This window comes from Drosophila grimshawi, unplaced genomic scaffold (assembly GCF_018153295.1).
Source record: "Drosophila grimshawi isolate 15287-2541.00 unplaced genomic scaffold, ASM1815329v1 contig_311, whole genome shotgun sequence".
Classification (NCBI taxonomy): domain Eukaryota; kingdom Metazoa; phylum Arthropoda; class Insecta; order Diptera; family Drosophilidae; genus Drosophila; species Drosophila grimshawi.
Window position 1 is genome coordinate 12,573,359 of NW_025063098.1, and position 17,987 is coordinate 12,591,345.

Genomic DNA, 17,987 nt, shown 5'->3' on the forward strand with positions numbered 1-17,987 from the left:
TTAATTGTAAGCTCTTATTTGTTTATGATTTGATGTTCATTGTACTTATATTTATGTTGTCCAGATTTTATTCTCATTAAATGCGAACACTGCTTATTTAAATGATTCAAATGCAATTTGTAAATGTAAGAAAAATATAAAAAGAAATGCACATGTATGTAAAGAACAAAATTATAGAACGATATATGTACTAGAATATGCAGACATACAATTTTATCTACATATTACGAAGAGAAAAATGAATTTTTATTGTTATATGATAAAATGAAATTGTCAATTTATGTTAATATATTGATAGAATCGCAAGAATGTATGTAAACACTTAGATATTCCACATGGTGATGCACACCAAATCTAAATCGTGTTTTAAAACTTTTGTTAACTGCTCAATGTGCAACTGGATCTTAGGAAAATAATGTTAATAATGGCTTACATACATATATATGAAATTGTTGTAAATCAAAATTACCAAAGCAACGTAAATCAATTAGTGTCAAAACAAATATACTTATAATAAATAAATATGTGGAAACTAATATCGCAAGCATTTTTGACTCTACTGTGTGGAATGTAGACACCGCAATCTTGCAGCGAAAGCTTCGCAACCTACGACAACTTTCAATTCGTTGACTCAGGCGAAGTTTTGCGATTAGGTTGTGTTTTTACAGCTGGCAATGCTGCTGCATAGAGCTTTGAGCTTTTTTGCCATTTATAATAGCTTCGTTGAACTTTTAACGGATTTAGATCGTCGCCAAAAGCGAAGCAAACAATCAACGTCGCGACTTCAAGCAATACAATCGATCAACAAAGCATAAACAAAAAAAAACAGAAAAACTGAACTGAACTGAACTGAAATTTGTATTGAGTGATTCGTTTGTTTGTGTTATTGCCAGTTCCTTGATATCGACATGAGTGGCGTGCTGCGACGCGGCTCCCTGAATTTCGATTGCGTTGGTAGTGCACGGGGCAGCCTTGATTCAAACCTTTATGGCGGTTACCGAGAAACAAAGCCAGCACCAGGCACACCGGAATTAAGTGTAATTACAATGGACTTTCGTCGCCACTCGGATGACTTGAAGAAGGTCGGTCTCACGGCTGTGCCGCCACCAATGCCGCAGCCCGTCAAGGATCTTAGCCAAGACGCTGATAGCGATGTGCTATCTAGTTTTCTGGGGCACTATCGTAAATGGAGCTTCATGTGGACATTTCTGTTGTGCTTGTTCCAGATACCCACCACATTTCATTTGTTTATGTTTGTGTTTCAGGTGAGATTAGCTTTATGAATTGGCAAATATTTACACAGTTGATTGCGTCGCAATTTCAAAGCCAAATTTTCTGTTATTTTGTGTTGTGTTATATTTGTTGCGTTTTGTGAAGTGAAACAGATCGAGGGCAATTTTGGCTTGCAACCATTTAATAACTGCTTGATTGATTTGCTGTGGATGATGAAAAGTGAAAGTTATGATTATGTAGACCAATTGCAAGAGAAGTCTATTTGTTTTCTTGTTTCCATTAAGTAATGCATACACAAATTATTTCAATGCTCAATAGATTTGTGCAACATTGCTAATAGTATAATTAAAAGTAAAGCACAAGCACTCAATTAAATAATATTTGCATGTTAAAGTGGGGCGTCGTGATATAATTTTAGGCAAATTGCTATATAAAATATCCACATATCGTTGTTTAGAATATGTTGATATATTTTTATATACTCATTCAATTTTAGCTAATTTGAAGTAATCAGATGGCACTAATTCTAAAATAAAACACTAAACTACTTAGAGATTGTTGAATACTCTAGATTATTCAGAATGTAAATGTAACTTAATTGCGTTATAATCAATTAAAAAGCGCAACTTGTACGTCACTGGGCAATAGGTAATCGGTAAAAAAAATACAATGCGATAAGATGAAAGCCATGGGGATTTTAACTTGTGTATGTATGTGCCAGCACTTGACAATGATGTTTTTGTTGTTCAGCCAATAATTCGGCGAATCCAAAAAGTGTTAATGAGAGTGTGCGAGTATTAATCATCATGTTATATCTCTAATTTGCCAATATTTAAGGCCATAAGGCATTAACGGTGTCGCGTGTAGTTTGAGACTCACTCGTGGGCAACCTTCGATCGATTTGCATCGGCATCATATTCCATACGCACCTAATGGGCCTTTAAAAATTGCGAACTGCAATCATTTGTCACTGCGTTTATCTGTCAGATACTTGGATACTTTTGCGTGCTAGTCAATTGCAATTGCTGACTACTTCAATTGTTATGTTCAGTGTATGGTAATCACGATAATCATCTAGCGTGCTAATGTGCAATTGGTAAGGTAACCAATAAAAAAAGGCAAGAAAACATAAAACAAGCCGCAAAATACCTTGACACAATCGGTTTTTCTTATGTGACTTAGAAATTACTGAAGAGAATTGCAACATCAATAAACCAAGATCTTAAGATATATTTAAGTACAGCTATTTACGATTTTGAAATTGTAATTCAATTGATCGTTGTTTTAAGAGTTGCAATTTTACTGACTCATGACTGTTAAGTTTGGCGTAAGAACAGACTAATTACAATTCCTATAATTTGCCGGGAAGCTAAACTTACTATCATTAATACATCGAAAAACAAACAAAAAAAGAAAAATGAAACATTTTTTCGGAACGAAAGTGTGTTTCAGAAGTCCGCATCAAATTTTGAAAGATGCAGAATATTAATTTTAATACCGATACAGAATTTGTTTATTCTTAATAGTGCCCGTAACCATGCTTTTCGTTTAAAAGATTATTTGAAGTTTTCAGCGAATTTCATAAGATTTGAGAGTCGGGTCGGATGTAATAAGCGCTTTAACAGTTTAACCTAATGCTAACCGAACGTATTTTGCCTAAGCAATTTTGGATTTAGAAATATCTATTAAAAAAGTTTTTTAAAGTTAAATGCACTTGACTGAAAAGTCAAACACTCTCTTTCTCTCTGTAAAAAAGAGTTAAGATTATCAGATCAATGACTTGTGAGCTTAACTAAATTCCACTCCCAGGTGGCTTAATTTATGCGTAACTTCGACAGATCGGTTAAACACAGCTTACTTGGTCGTCATACCAGCTTGTTGAACTTTATTTCAAATGCCCCTTCTGAAATTTTATATGCCGGCGCACCTGTGCATCTGTGACTTCCCAACAGTTGTCAACACCTGCCAGTCTAACGCAGTCTCAGTTGTAAGAGTAAAGTGCGCGCTTAAGGTCCGTTATGTGGCCGAAACTCTCAGCAATTCCACATGTAAAGCATAAAATACGCAACAATTTAGACTTTGCATATGATTACGAATTTGTGTTCGTTCATTAACTGAAATACATATTTTCGCAAACATTCTAAATCAGTTGATTTGCATCTCAAGTCGCAATCGGTTGACTATTTGTTGCGAACCAATCCAAAACGTGCGTATTCCGTCAGAATGTCAACGCCTGAAACGAGTGTGGGCGAAGTATCGCCGATGCTGCTAGAAATGCCCATCAGCCACGAGCAGTTGGAGTTACTTCAAATGAAGACGTTGCAAAAGCTATTCGGTTCCTTCAGTCGCTGGCAGTGCATGTGGTGTGCGTTGCTATCAATCTTTCAGGCCATTTGTACCTTCCACATATTCGTCTATGTGTTTCAGGTGAGTGGTCATTGCACAAGACCTTAGACGAGTCAGGTTAGATACCAACAAGTCGCAAGCGTTGAATATGATTCCCCTGAACAAACCCCAACAACTTACACCTCAATTGCACCGCTTCGATCTACATTAAAAAATATGAATTGGTTGTATTTATTGTGTTCTTGCAAAGTGTAATTTGATAAGTGTAATTGAGAAGCAAATGAAATCATATCTAAAAAGAAAAAAATATATGTAAATAAAACACTTTTACGCCACTTTCAAAATCATTTTATTAATAGCCACTTTCAACTCAACGTTAGTTCAGTGACTTAAATCACGTTTAAAATAGCCCAAAGCGCATTTTTAATAGTTATATTATTTAAATTTGTTATTCATCTTTAAATGATAAACACGTTTGCTGAACCCGAATTTATTTACATTTTGATTCCAGTCAGACCAGCTAACAATGCGCATATGAACGTGAAATATTTGCAGGGTTGTCAGATACGATTTAAATATATTTTTTCCACTTATCCAGCTCAGCAGAATTTGCTATATTCAAGACATCATAAATTTCTATGGACTGCAAGAGTTTTCAATTAACTTCCACTCCCACTGATCTATATCAGGTGGCAATTGGAGACTGAGTCAACCAAGGTTTACTTCGATTGGTTACTCTGGGGCCTCGGGCCAATTGCGACCGCCAAAACGTCGACATATATTAATTAACAATAATAATAAAATCAGTAAGCATTTCTGGGCCAGGCGGTCCGCCAACTGGGCACACTGGTTGCAGTTCAGCTGTACAATTTGTACTTGTACTTTTATTAATATCCACTATAAGCTATATCATTGACCCTGCACAATATTAATGTTAGCAATAATAATAGGTTCTGGACAATACGAAAGCAACAGGTTTAGAATGTTATAGCATGTACAAGTCGAAACTTACATTTACGGTTTCATCATGTGGGTTCAACTCCAAAAATAATGCTCAGCGCGTTAGGATTCAGCATTAAGACCTATTTCCATCTCGTATCACTTAAAATTTGTCAAACAAATGGAAACAATATGTTATATAACAATATGAATAAAAGTTTATTTCCACTTTCTGAACTGGGATTTGATAGCAAATATTATTAATATTTTATATAAGTAGAGAGCCGTTTGGCAACTGCATTCGTATACTTTATAAATTCTCCGACGCCACGACTTTATGTAAGCAAATTGCATTGTCCTATAAGATTTCAAGTTAAATATAATGCTAATTGGAAGAATATTTATCAATTATTCTTAACGAAATGTTGAAACAGTTGATTAAACTTAACAAGTGACCAGTGTGCCCGATGTCGTCATAAGAATAAATTGCAATCAGGTGTAAAAAAAAAAATACAAATATAAAAAAAGTATGCACTTGCAGACAACAATCGACTCGAACTCGTGCAAACGTATCTCCAATGCAATTTATCAAAAGTGAGCAACTGTCGTGGTGTGGTGAGGGATTGGGTGGGTCTATGGTGTTGTATGTAGCAGGCTGGTGGTGATCATGTGGCTTAGCCCACGCTATAAAATTCCACTGTTGGTTCTCTATGCAAATGCCTGAAACGTGACAAACAAGTGCCACAGCACTAAAAACCACTAGTCAAATGGACATGGACAGACATTTTATGTCATGAGTGCATGCCACAGAAAGATAACAGCAAAAATAACAAAGGCAGCCGTGTTATATGTCCACATGTCGTTAATCAAGGAAAATGCCTGGTCGACATTTTTGAAGAACGTTAACTTTTACTTGTTCTCTCAATTTAGCAACTAATTCACTTTCCATTTGTCTGGCTGCTGATGTAGTAATTGTTTTTATGCGAACTTCAACTTGAACTTGAAACCATTTCCTCACTCAAAAAAAAAAAAAAAAACAGAAATAATAGCAACGTTTAATGAAGGCACGTGCGAAACGGAGCCAAATTAACCTGTTGAGGCCTGAGCAGCTGTATAACGTATACGCCCCATGTACCGTTGCCCGCGTTTAAGCACTTCTAGCACTTGAGGCCGGTGAATAACCTCTCTCTCTCTCCGCTAGACCATGTTGTCGATGGCTGCTCGTAAATAGCTCCTAGCATCAATCAGCCAACCTGATGCAATACCAACTAAACAGGTCGCCATGCAGCCAGCAGACATCACTTTCAGACAGTCAAAAGTTATACAATTTCCTGTTTTTTTTTTACTGTTCAATATTCATTCTCAAGTCATTGGCCTGCATTTTACTATTTTATATGCTTGTAGTCGAAAGGTATATATTGTTTGCCATTGACCAAACGCAAGACGGCAGACGTAAAGCAATAAAAAAAAAACACACTCACAAGTACATGCAATGATAATTAATCAGTTTTCAATTACCATCGTAAACGGTAGTTGCTATTAGCTAATTACATTGCCTATCATGAATTTATCGACATGAGTGCATAAAAAACACACAAAAATAGGCAAACTTTGAACACTTTATATTAGACAATTAAAGGCTGTTAATGTTGAAGTTTTTTCGTTTTTAATAGTCATGTTTACATTTAAATTATTTTAGAAAACTTTTGAACTAATTTCAAATGTAAGGCACTCAAATATATGTGAGCAGAAACTATAATGTTACAATTATAGCCATCGAAAGTTGAGTCTACCTATTGTAATAATAATAAATATAATGTCTGTCTAAATGTTTTTAAATGTGCTTCGACCACACTGCTACAAAGCTCTACAACAATATAATTACTTGTTACTCTTGGAAAAATTACTGGAGCTTAAAATTAGTGGTTATAGCTTTGAAATTATTGCCACTTTACGGCATCGCTTTTCCTTTTTTCTAATTGTAGTACAGTATTTATATTATACACATATAGTATAGAATAACTGCGTTTTCAATCAAACAAAAATCACATAAAAAATTAAGTAAATAATGAGCATTTCAAACTGACTCACACAAGCAATTTTTATTCTTGATTGTATATAAAAAGTGACATTTAAACTATTCTATATCAAGGACTAATATGGGAAATAGAATTGCCCATACGCATTCATTCATATCAAATTAATTTAAATCATAAAAAATTTAATTGGTTAAAATGACACTTCCGATAAATTTGTTCAAATTATTCTATTATTTTGTTTTGCCAAACTTTCAAAATGACAATTTAGTTAAGTGCTATTCAGGTTTTTTCAGTCAAACTGAATTAATTTATGTTTTGATTGAATTATTTGATGATGATCCCATAAAAAGAATAATATGTGCACACCTTAAAATTAAATTAAATATTTATTAAGTTGCAAAAAGCTTATAGATTTTGGGTAATTAATTTTATTCACCTTTTTATTTATTATTAGCAAAATAAACTATCAAAATTCTGTTAATATATTTAATAGACAAATTTCGATAATTGATTGTTGTGATTTTATATTGCAGACAGCTCCAAAGGAATATTGGTGTGCCAGACCAACAAATCTGCAGGAACTTGACATCGCGGAATGGCGTAATCTCAGTCAGAGCTCAAATGGCTGTCAACTGCTGGATATAGACTATAGTCAGCTGATCTTGGAGAACGGAAATGTGATGAATTGGCCCAGCAATGCCAGCGATATGGGCTATACACAGTGCACACAATTCGAGTTCTCCGATATTGACGGTGAAGCCAAGTCGCTGGTGCAGGAATTCGGACTTATTTGTGCGAATAACATTACCAACGTTGTGGAAATGTGTTTTCTGATGGGTGCCGCGGCGGGTGCGGTTCTTTCTGGCTGGATCTCGGATCGCTTTGGGCGCCGACACACATTGATGGCCTTTGTGAGCATACAGACCGTTTTCGGTAAGTCCAATAAATAGTTGATGTGGCAATCATTGCGCAAATTGCATGTCCAACAGTAGCCATGACAATTTCAACCACGTTTATTTTCTAATTGTCATTTATATGAAACTTTTGCCCATCAGGCGACCTCTGACTTGTGGGTGGGTGTCTGTCTGTGTCTGTCTGTGTCTGTGTGGAAAGGGCTTTACACATTTGTGTTTGTCGGCTGCACAGATTTTAATTGACCTTACACTGTTATTTACGTGAGTGGCCTTGCACCTGGCATTCCCATCTGGCCCTCTCTCTTCTTATATCGAATTCTGTCTCACCTGCTCGCACTCTTTATCTCTTTCTCTCTCTCTCTCTCTTACTCTTATTCTCTCGCGCTGTGGCACAGGTGGAATTTTGGCCTTCTCAACATCGGTGGCCATGTTCATGTCGCTACGTGTTATAATTGGATTCGCATCAATGACCGTGACTGTTGTTAGCTTCGTGTTGGTCGTCGAGCTGGTATCCGGCAAATGGCGCACCATAATCGGCATATTAAACATTTTGCCCGTTGCCATCTCCTATGTCCTGTCATCTGGCATTGCCTATCTCATCCGAGACTGGCGAGTCCTGCAGCTGGTCATATCCTGGCCCTGGTTGGCCATGTTGTCTATCTGGTAAGTAACAATACTGTTTACTTTTTTCAAAATTCGTATGAATAAATTATAAATTAAAACTTGTCAAACTGCTGCACAATAACAAATAAATACTAATTACTTTTAGCTATAAATAGGTTTACTTGCTAAGAGAAAAACCCGATCTATCGTTTCGATCATTAAAAAGATGATTTAACGCAAATCTGCTTAGTTTAAAATAATTAAATATTATTTAGTAATACCTAATGTTTTATCTCATCTCAAATACTTTATCGTATATACATATCTTGATTTGAAAATATTGCAAGAAATTGAATATAACTTTCTAAGGAAAATACATACTTGTGCTTACTGAGATACAATTTTCAGTTTTATTGTATGCATATTTTAAGAAATTATTAATTGCTTATTAACCGAATCTGATTGGTTTTGATTAAATGGAATAGGTTTTTGTTTTTTAATTTTATTGGTAAATACCCAATATTGTTTTCCCAACCTCACCAAATTATCAGCGCATTCTGCGTGTGAACTCTCTTTCAAATTACTATCTTTAATAAGCAGATACTGAACAAATTAAAAATGTAGCAACAAATCGAATAGATAACCAAAAATATACCAAGATGGCACTAACGAGAGTTCCCAACTAAAATATACCCTTTCGAGTTAATCTTCAGACTTGTAGTTGTTTCATTCTTACAATTGTTCAACTTTTATTATAACTTTTTCTTAATTTAATGTGGGAAAAATAGAATGAGATAAAATGCGTTTAGCCCTATTTTATTTAAATCTCAAATTTTGACTTAAAATTACAAATTCTTAAATTCTAATTCCACTAATAGCGTTAAGTTTAATAAAGAATTTACAAATTTAGCATATTAAAGTTTTGACATCTGCTTAATCATACACAAAAGTATTGAAATTACTCGCATATTAAAGGTAATTAAACTTAATGCATGAAACTTTTGTCTTCACACTCACCAAGTGCACGTAGATTTGTTTAGTCGTAATTTATATTTGTTGTATTTGATTGCTTTTGAATTACGTAAGAGTGTGCAACTTGAAGTCGCATTCAGTCCGTTGAGCTAAAAGAAAAATAAAAAGTTTTAATAACCGTTTCATTGTTAAGTTAACGCTCGCCTTTTACATCAAAGTGGAAACGAAATGTGTAACGAATTCCTAACAACCACTGACCAACGATTGACAGCATTTTGTTGCGTGGAATCAATTAGATTTCAAACGGACAAAGCAACGTTCCACGCATTCCTTAGTATTTGTCCCAGATGCACAGAACCCTTCAGATTAGCCGCATTGTGTGTGGTTCGGAATCGCTCTTGAAATCATTGAATTGAAAATGAAAAATACCAAAGTGTCAGTGGTCAGGCAATAAATACAAAGGCATGACATTGATTTTGTTTTCTATTTTTCACTATTCCAACAGGTACTGGCTGCCGGAGTCACCACGCTGGCTGCTGGCACAAGGTCGCCTCGAGGAGTTGAGTCATCTGATCGAGAGAGCTGCCAAGGTGAATGGCACCACTCTGCCCAGCAACTATCAAAAAACACTGGAAGCTGCTGTGCCCATGGCTGCCCAGCATAAAGAGCAATCTCAGACCGATGGCGTTACTGCCGCAACTGACGATGCAAAATCTCAAATGGATTCACATGATTTGGATCTTCACGTGAATCCATTATTTGTTGTCTTTAGCAGCAAATACTGGCGCACCACAGTCCTCACTCTGGTCATTTGGCTAACACTCATCATCATTTATTTCGGACTGACGTTGCATTTGAGCAATTTGGGTGGCAATATTTATGTGAACAGCGCTGTAGCCGGCAGCATTGAAGCGATATCTATACTTGTAAGCATTTTCGTTGTGCTCAAAGCGGGCATAAGACGCAGTCTTCTGGGCTACATGCTGCTGCCGGGTCTCTGCTGTTTGGCCACCAACTTGGTGCCCCAAGGCGACAACAACCAGACAGGCGTCATTGCTCTGGCCATTATTGGTAGGTGTCAACACAAATCTAAAATATATATGTGTGTATGCAGTTTGTCATGTTATCAATTCCCTTTCCAGCCAAATGCCTGATTGGCGCCAACAATGCCATTATACCCACCTACACGGCCATGCAGTATCCAACAATTGTGCGTAATTTTGGCGTCGGCATGGGAAATCTGGCATCGGGAATTGCGCTCATTCTGGTCCCCTCCTTGTGGCAACTAGTAATTTATCGAGTCTCACCTACTCTTTTATATCTAAATCAAGTTTTTTCTTTTTTAATTTTAGGAACACTATGATGCCTTGCTGCCTCTTAATATTATGGGAGCTTGTGGCTTGATTGGCGCCGCTGCTATAGCTATGATGAGAGACATTGAATAGATTATCTCTTTGTATACATTTAATTAATATATATTCCTATCTGTGATATATTGGAAATATTGGTCAAAGGGCCTTCACAAACTCATTTTTCTCAGCCTCTGCTTGGTATTCTTTCTTTTGCTTACATAATTTGGATTAAATATACATTGTTACAGACTTTTAGCTATATATATATTGAGTATTTTATCATCTCTAATGCGTGTCTTCTATAATTTAAAGTTTATATTAGGTATTCACGAATTTTAGTAGAATGGCTAACAGAATACCAACAAAATATCAGAAAAGAAACATTAAAGTTATTTAACATAACGTTTAGCTAAAAAAACGAAATCTGAAATATTTTATTGTACTCATTGAGCCATGCAGGGACATTGTGGTACTGATACTCTGATAACAAATAGAATATCTTGAAGTTGAAATTTCTTTAATCCTTGCATGTTATAAGACACAACTGAGCTCAGCTACAGTATTAAATAGATCAGCTGTTATGCATGTTATAAAAAAAACTTTAGCAAGCTGCTTAATTAGTTGTACTTTAGTAGTCCTGATGTGAATGATAATAAAAAAAGTTCTTTTCTCTAGTTAGCCAATACTTTGCTTCACGCATCGCGCATACGCCCTGTTAGGCTTCAAAGCTCGACTTGTGCTTTGTACGAATTTCGTATACACATACATATTTATGAACATTGTTTTCAGCTAGTTCAACAACCAACTCCTAAAGCTCCACTTACAGCGTTGCCACCTGACTGTATTTTGACTGCGAAATCGCGGTAAAAGTAATTTAAAAATTGAATCACGTTCCCGGAGCTCACACAATTCTCAGCACAGACAATATCCGAAATCAGTTGAAAATTTGCAAAAATCATTGCGTTCACTTTCATTTCGAGATGCGTTAACAGCGTAAATGGCTTACACGTTCATATGGCAGCCACAACACGCCTCACATAAATTTCCAGGTGTGTGTTGTGCTTTAGAGCAAGAAAGCTGCTGCGTGGCTATAAAACCGACTGCGAAGCTTGGGCGCCAAGCATTTCAACGTTTAACAGCTGGCAAAAAGTAACCAACCCACGGCGGTCTCAACAAATTACAACACTTTTCTGTACTCGAAGTTTTGGGTGTAGACATTAATCCAGAAATTGAAGATTTGCGGAAGTAGTACACAATCGATTAAGGCTACAATCTGCAATATGAAACTGCAACTAATTGCGGTAAGTTTTAAAAGGATCAACCATAAAAATAAAGTGAAAAACATAAGCGTTTATATAAATTACAATATCAATTTACAAAGGCCTCTCATAAGTGCGCATATTAAATGCAATTGATCGGTTCATATGCGTATGAGAGTTGCCAAGGTCGTTTGGTTTGAAGCTTAAGATCTCGATCTCTCTGAACAGCAATTGAGACATTTGTGTTGTGTATTTGCATTAAATAGAAAGTCTGTGTGTGTACTTTTAGCTCAATGCGATGCAATAAGCAATTAAATATTTCCAATTGACATTTCGTTACCGATCGCATAAGGCCAAACAACACAAATCGCTGATATCATAAATATGCGATTTAATGATTAACAATTGTGTGTATACCAAAGAATTTCAATTGAAAAATTGGTTAACCAAGCCCCCGGGTCACAAAATTTAACAAGCATTTTTTTCGGCTTAGCCTCCGCCCCTTTAAATCTGGGCACTGTGCCAACAATTGTTGTAGCCAGTCACTATTGTTGAACATAAGTAATCTGTGTTAATCTGTGAAATTTAAGCTACTCAGCTTGCAAAAAAGAGTACACTACTTATTATGAAGTCACTTTGATGGAATAATCATAAAATTTGTATATTTTGTTAAAATTGTGATCGAGCAAAAAAAAAAGACATTCCTCGACAATCTATATCTTATTTGAATAGATTAATGGCTTTGTGAATGAAGTAGTTCAAGAAAAGAAAAAAAGAATACAATTTTAATAGTAATTAAATTTTCGACACCGATAGTTGCAAAGCAGTCACAACTATTTTAAAATATTTGTACAATAGCCAATTATGATCTTATTCAATTTTTAAATTAGGTGTTTAGAAAAACTTAAATGTATAGCTAACACAAAAAAAGTGAAGTCCACATCCTACATTAATTCATAAATTATAAATAAAAAAAAAAAACTTTTAGAAACCTAAAAGCCCCATCAAAACCGTTTCTAATGGGATTTTAATGTTATTGATTGATTGGCTGACTTGTGAGGTTTGTCCAAAGTATAGCCTTTAGCCTAATGAGTTTCCATATAGAGAAAAAATTAATAATAATTGTTAAATCAGAGCAAGACGAGAGTTGGCAAATTATTGAGCATTTTAAGCTCTGTTGTGTATGAACAAACTGAGAATTGGTCACGGCAGGTTGTTGTGCTTGGCTTATGTGTCTCAAGGTCGCTGTCGCTTTTTGGCCCGGCTTACTTACTTACTTGCACTAACTACTGACCAAGTTACTTGGGACTCGAGAAACGCAACAAGCTGCACCGTCATATACGCATACATCCATACATCTAGTAAATGCAAATTCTCAACACACTCAACACACACTTATAAAGTAGTTGCCGTTGCAGTTGCAGATGCAGTTACACCAACACATCTGTTTAGGGGATTACAGATACGCTGCTCCATAACGCAATTGGGCGTAGTATGTTGGAGTATTACGTAATGCTCGAGTACACTATACATACATACACATAAGTATACACATGCATAAGTAAAGCGATACATACTTAGGCTCTGAAAGTGCACTGACAACTATTTCCAGTCAGTCGATCCAAAAGAGAAATACGATCGGGAGCGAGTTGTAGATTTTTTGCTGTTTGCAAGGTAAGGTTTTCAGATTTCGTTCCCTTTCGGTCAGTAACCTGTCAATTTTAACTCAAGGGCAAGGGTCCTTAGCCAAGTTATTGTTACTAATGAGATATCAGCACATCAGCATAATCATCCTCAATTCGGTCGCAGTCATCGCACTTTATTCGGATCGCAGACTACGCCTACATTAAAGACTGCTCGCTGGATTAGGGCTTGGCCTGGCATAACTTGAATAATTGTCTGTTTTGTTTTCGGTTTCCTTGAACCATGTCTTCGAGGTGCAGTCATAAAAACTAATTAAATCAAATCAAGTTCCCCAAGCACCCAAATACTTGCTCGCATTGCTGCAAATGTTTGCCAAAGCGTGCAAGCCCGGTTTTCAATCTCTTTTATTTTCGATCATTTTTTAACGGCTAGCCAAATAGTAGTTCACTTGACCAGGTAGTTGGGCAGGCAGCCAATTTGCAGCTGAATGGAATGCTTGGCTTGAATGCCCACAACACAAAAAACTACGAGGAACACCGGCCAAGTCAGCAATGAAAACCATACTAAAAAACTATATATATAAACTTTTTTTATTTATGCAGTGAATGCATAATACACATTTGCATAAGCGTAAGTCACAGTGAGCATAGAAATTTATGGATTAGCAATATGTATATGTATATGAGAATAATGCATTTAAACTAATGGCCTGAATATTTCTAAAATTATATGCCCCCAAGCATAAATTAGAATAATGATTTTTTGAACTAAATATTGATAGGTTCATTAAAATAAGTGTTTAAATCTCTTAAGTTGTCCAACTAGCCGAGTTCTTAGACCAAAGGAAAATGAAGATCATAGTTCAAGTCCCAAGACGGGAGGAGGCTGTAAGGTCCTAATTGATTCGGTAATGATTGGGAAAAACAATATCTACCCCTTGCACAAAAGAAAAAGAAAAATAATATTTACAAAATAATAATAATGATCAATATTAGAGAACATTACAGACATAGTAAAATTGTATGTCCACCAAAACTCAAATATCAAATATTTATAAATTGCTAGATTTAAAAACACATTTTTTGAACCCCTTCTGTATTTTTTTAATGGTCCACATTTCAGACAACAAGATAAACCTGTTTGGAGAACCAGTTAGAAACATAATCAAAGTCAATGCTTCTATGTTAAACTACATATAGTGGTGAAGAATTAAGAACTTACAGATTTACTATTGGTTTTGTATATTGGAAGGAACCCCAATTAAATAGATTAAAAATTGTCTTCAAGTGTAGAATAATTGTTGTATAATATATGTGTGGGTACAAAATTAATCGACTATGCGATGCTGAATACAAATTTCCAATCTCTCGATTTATTGTATATTTTTGTCTTTGCGTTGACACATAGTTAAAAAATGTGGCGTTAAGAAATGTCTGTAGCAAATGGTTTTAAAAGCAATCGCGTTGCAGTTGCCACTCTATAAACCGGAGGTGCCATAGCCTAGGTCACTGATCTCAATCGCAATTAAATTGGCACCTAATTAAAAAACACTCCAGCTTAATTCATAATTAGAGTGGAAAGTACTCGGGAATGTACAACTCGCTCATTGGCTCGGCCGCCATTTGTCCTAGACACTGACTTCATTTTTGTGAACCGGAAACTTGGCATGCTTGAGCTCAAACTGTTTCCACATGCCACGGAAAAATTCGCATAACTAACTCAATGGGGTTTTTCTTTTTCGATTGTGCCAGTTTAGGCGGCTGCCGCAAACTGCTGAGGCATGCAAATTACGCAATTCAGCCAGAGACGGCGATAAAAACAAAAACAACATGAACAATTTTCAAAAGCCGATTTTTAGTTTGTTTTTGTTGTTGTTGGTGGTGCTGGGGTCTTTTGGTGGCTGCCTGTTATGATCGATCGCCAGCAAGGCGGGCGAGTAATTTCTGCGATTTGCTTTATGTTCCACATTTATTGCTGTTGCACTTACTTACTTTTGTTTTTGTTGTTGTCGTTGTTGTTGCCGCTACAGCGTTACAATTACAAATTTGTTGTTGTAATACTTAAGCGAGGTATAAATTTAAACCAGTTTACTTATGAGGGGACAACAGCTTAAGAAGTACTCCACCAAAAAGCACTCAGGCAATTCATCGACTTTATTTATATTTGGTTTGGCAACACTTTGTGGAACGCATATGGAAGGCAAATTCAAATAAAATACAGCCGTTAGTAATCAAACACATGTTGCTAATTAGACATTTGTCCAAATCAGTCAAACAAAAAATATACAGTGGTACACGTGCTATAAAAATAGCAGTACACACTTGGCCAAGCAAGCGCAACTGTTGCAAAATGGCGACTGCTCTAATACCTAATTTCTAACTTGCTCAATTCGCAGCTGTTGTGCAGCGTCGTCGTCTTGGCACAGGCCCAAAACTATCCGCCACGGCTGAACATTCCGGGCGCATTGCCATCACCGACACAGATCCCACACCGGCAACAGCAGGTGCTTCGCGTGCGTCGTCCTTTAGCGCCGCAGCGTCAGCAGCACACAATCTTGCCAGCGGTCACGCAACGCATTGCGCTCGAGGAGCGACCCGTCACCGAACCCGCTGAGGATGAGCAGCCAGATGTGTTTCTGCCCAATCTGCTGCGTGAACAACAACTGGCGCAGGCACAGCAGTCACAGTTTCAGCAGGCAGCTGCTGCCTTCCTAAATGGTCAGCAGCAAATTGAACAGGCTACGCCGATCCAACATCTACTTCAGCATGAGGACAGTCAGCCGACAGCAATATTGCCAGCGCCGCCACGTTTCGCCGAGCGTCCTGCACCTGCCACGCCAATCAACCGGCCGGCCTTCAATGACTTTGGCATCGGACGATTCGAAACCTCTCAGCGCTTTGGTGTGGAGCGACCAGCTCCTACCGTGGCAGCGGTGGCACCACTACAGCCACAACGCACCGCCGTCATACGCAACCGTCCCTCGGCTGTAGTGCGTCCAGAGCCCCCAGCACCGCTGCCAGTGTCGCGACCCAGGCCCAAGCCCATCCAGCCGCGACCCATCATCGATCAGAATCAGCTCAACGATGAACACCATTCACAGCAGCAGCAGCAGCGTCGGCAACGACCCGTTGCGCAGACCATTCGCAAGTGGCGTGATGAGAACGAGGATGGCAGCATCACCTGGGGCTATGAGAACGATGATGGCTCTTTCAAGGAAGAGATAATTGGCATCGACTGCGTAACTAAGTGAGTGTGCACATTGTTATATATATACTATTAACGAAAATCCGCCAGAAATGGCACTTCCGAATTCGAAAAACAAACATCACTTAAAAGCTTTTCTTTTCTTAATGTATAATTAACTTACAATTTCCCCAAATATCTTCTTAGTCAAAAAGGACTGTAAAAAAAGCAACTTCCTAATTCTTAAAATTATCAAGCTTACATTTATGTATAGAGATGAATTGATTATTTCAACGCTACTTCTCTTTAGGGGAACCTATGGCTACATTGATCCCGATGGCAACAAACGGGAGTACAACTATGAGACGGGTATCAGGTGCGATCCCAACGCCCGCAACAATGAGGATGAGCTACAGGAGAATGGCTTCGTCAACTACGAGGAGAATCGCGCTGTATTACCGAATGGCGTGGAGATTGACATGACGCAACTGGGGAAGAAGAAGTCCAAACGTCCAAGCAGTATCTACAGAAATTAATACCACTCACACACACACACCCAAAACTCTAGTTATTTTTTAAGTCGCGTCGCATTATTTCGTACTAATCTGTAATTATGTCTGTACTTTATTATTATCTTGAGTGTGTGAAGATGAAAGTGAATGAATATATATGAATAGCCAGTAAATTCGCATTGAATTCTCGTTTATGACGCTTAGTACGGACGTTGGCGTCTCGTGGGCGGCATCCGATTTGGTGGCGTTATTGATATATCCAGAAAGTCACCAATACTAAACTTGGCCTGCGCGAGCGTCTTGTTGTCATCGATGCCCTTCTGGCCTGTACAGGTAACACCGATTTCGCGCATTTGAAAGTGATTGTTGCGATAATTGGGGAACACAATTGCAAAGTCAAAGTAAGTGCCCTTCTTGCGCGTATCCGGATTCACGTCGCGCACCAGCGACGTCAGCTCGTGCAATGTAGCATCTTGCCAGGTGTATATCTGTAGCTCATTCGTTGGCACATTTCCGTACATGTATTCCGACACCGAATGGTGACGACCCGTGGAACAAAACACACGAAGTAGCAGCGGACATGTCTGCAAGAAGAAGAGGAAAATTAGTTTAAATTGCTGCCGGCAGCCATATGCCGTATGCCGGCTGAAACAAACCTTCTCGCGATCGATTTGCTTGACCAGCGTCTTTTCTTCAACAATCATTGACTCAACGTTAGCCATGTTGTTGTCTGAATATGTGCTTTTAATTGATTTTTTGTTAAATTCTTAAACTGAAAACAAACACGGCATCAACACACCACCGCATAACAACAACTAGAGATGGACAAAATGTAGCTGTGACTTTACCAGTGACAGACCATGATGAGTACCACAAGTTACATATCGAAATATAAATATAAATTCACGTGTATTTCAAAAGTGACAACATAAATTTAAGAAACATAATTGCTTGATAACGGGATTATTATAGCTGTTCGTCACTGTTTTAC

General features: G+C 37.3%; 3 protein-coding genes across 4 annotated transcripts; 2 read left to right on the forward strand and 1 right to left on the reverse strand.

The window, feature by feature from the left end:
- The first annotated feature begins 697 nt into the window (after positions 1-697).
- LOC6563440 (organic cation transporter protein) lies at positions 698-10,539 on the forward strand. Of its 2 annotated transcripts, XM_032737530.2 has the most exons (7): positions 698-1,258; positions 3,456-3,660; positions 7,091-7,490; positions 7,867-8,134; positions 9,552-10,117; positions 10,189-10,334; positions 10,399-10,539. In XM_032737530.2, the coding sequence occupies exons 1-7, from the start codon at positions 909-911 to the stop codon at positions 10,489-10,491; spliced, it is 2,028 nt and encodes a 675-aa protein (XP_032593421.1). In that variant the 5' UTR covers positions 698-908; the 3' UTR covers positions 10,492-10,539. The 2 variants fall into 2 exon arrangements, with proteins under 2 accessions (XP_032593421.1, XP_001989499.1); XM_001989463.3 differs by lacking the exon at positions 3,456-3,660 and having other exon boundaries at positions 702-1,265.
- A 977-nt stretch (positions 10,540-11,516) lies between these two features.
- LOC6563439 lies at positions 11,517-17,020 on the forward strand. Its single transcript, XM_001989462.3, has 3 exons — positions 11,517-11,699; positions 15,697-16,547; positions 16,795-17,020. Exons 1-3 carry the CDS (start codon positions 11,679-11,681, stop codon positions 17,018-17,020), a joined length of 1,098 nt encoding a protein of 365 aa, XP_001989498.1. The 5' UTR covers positions 11,517-11,678.
- A 54-nt stretch (positions 17,021-17,074) lies between these two features.
- On the reverse strand, positions 17,075-17,810 carry LOC6563438 (histone deacetylase complex subunit SAP18). The gene is made up of 2 exons (XM_001989461.2): positions 17,653-17,810; positions 17,075-17,580 (listed from the first exon to the last, which is right to left on the reverse strand). Exons 1-2 carry the CDS (start codon positions 17,716-17,718, stop codon positions 17,197-17,199), a joined length of 450 nt encoding a protein of 149 aa, XP_001989497.1. The 5' UTR covers positions 17,719-17,810; the 3' UTR covers positions 17,075-17,196.
- Positions 17,811-17,987: the final 177 nt, after the last annotated feature.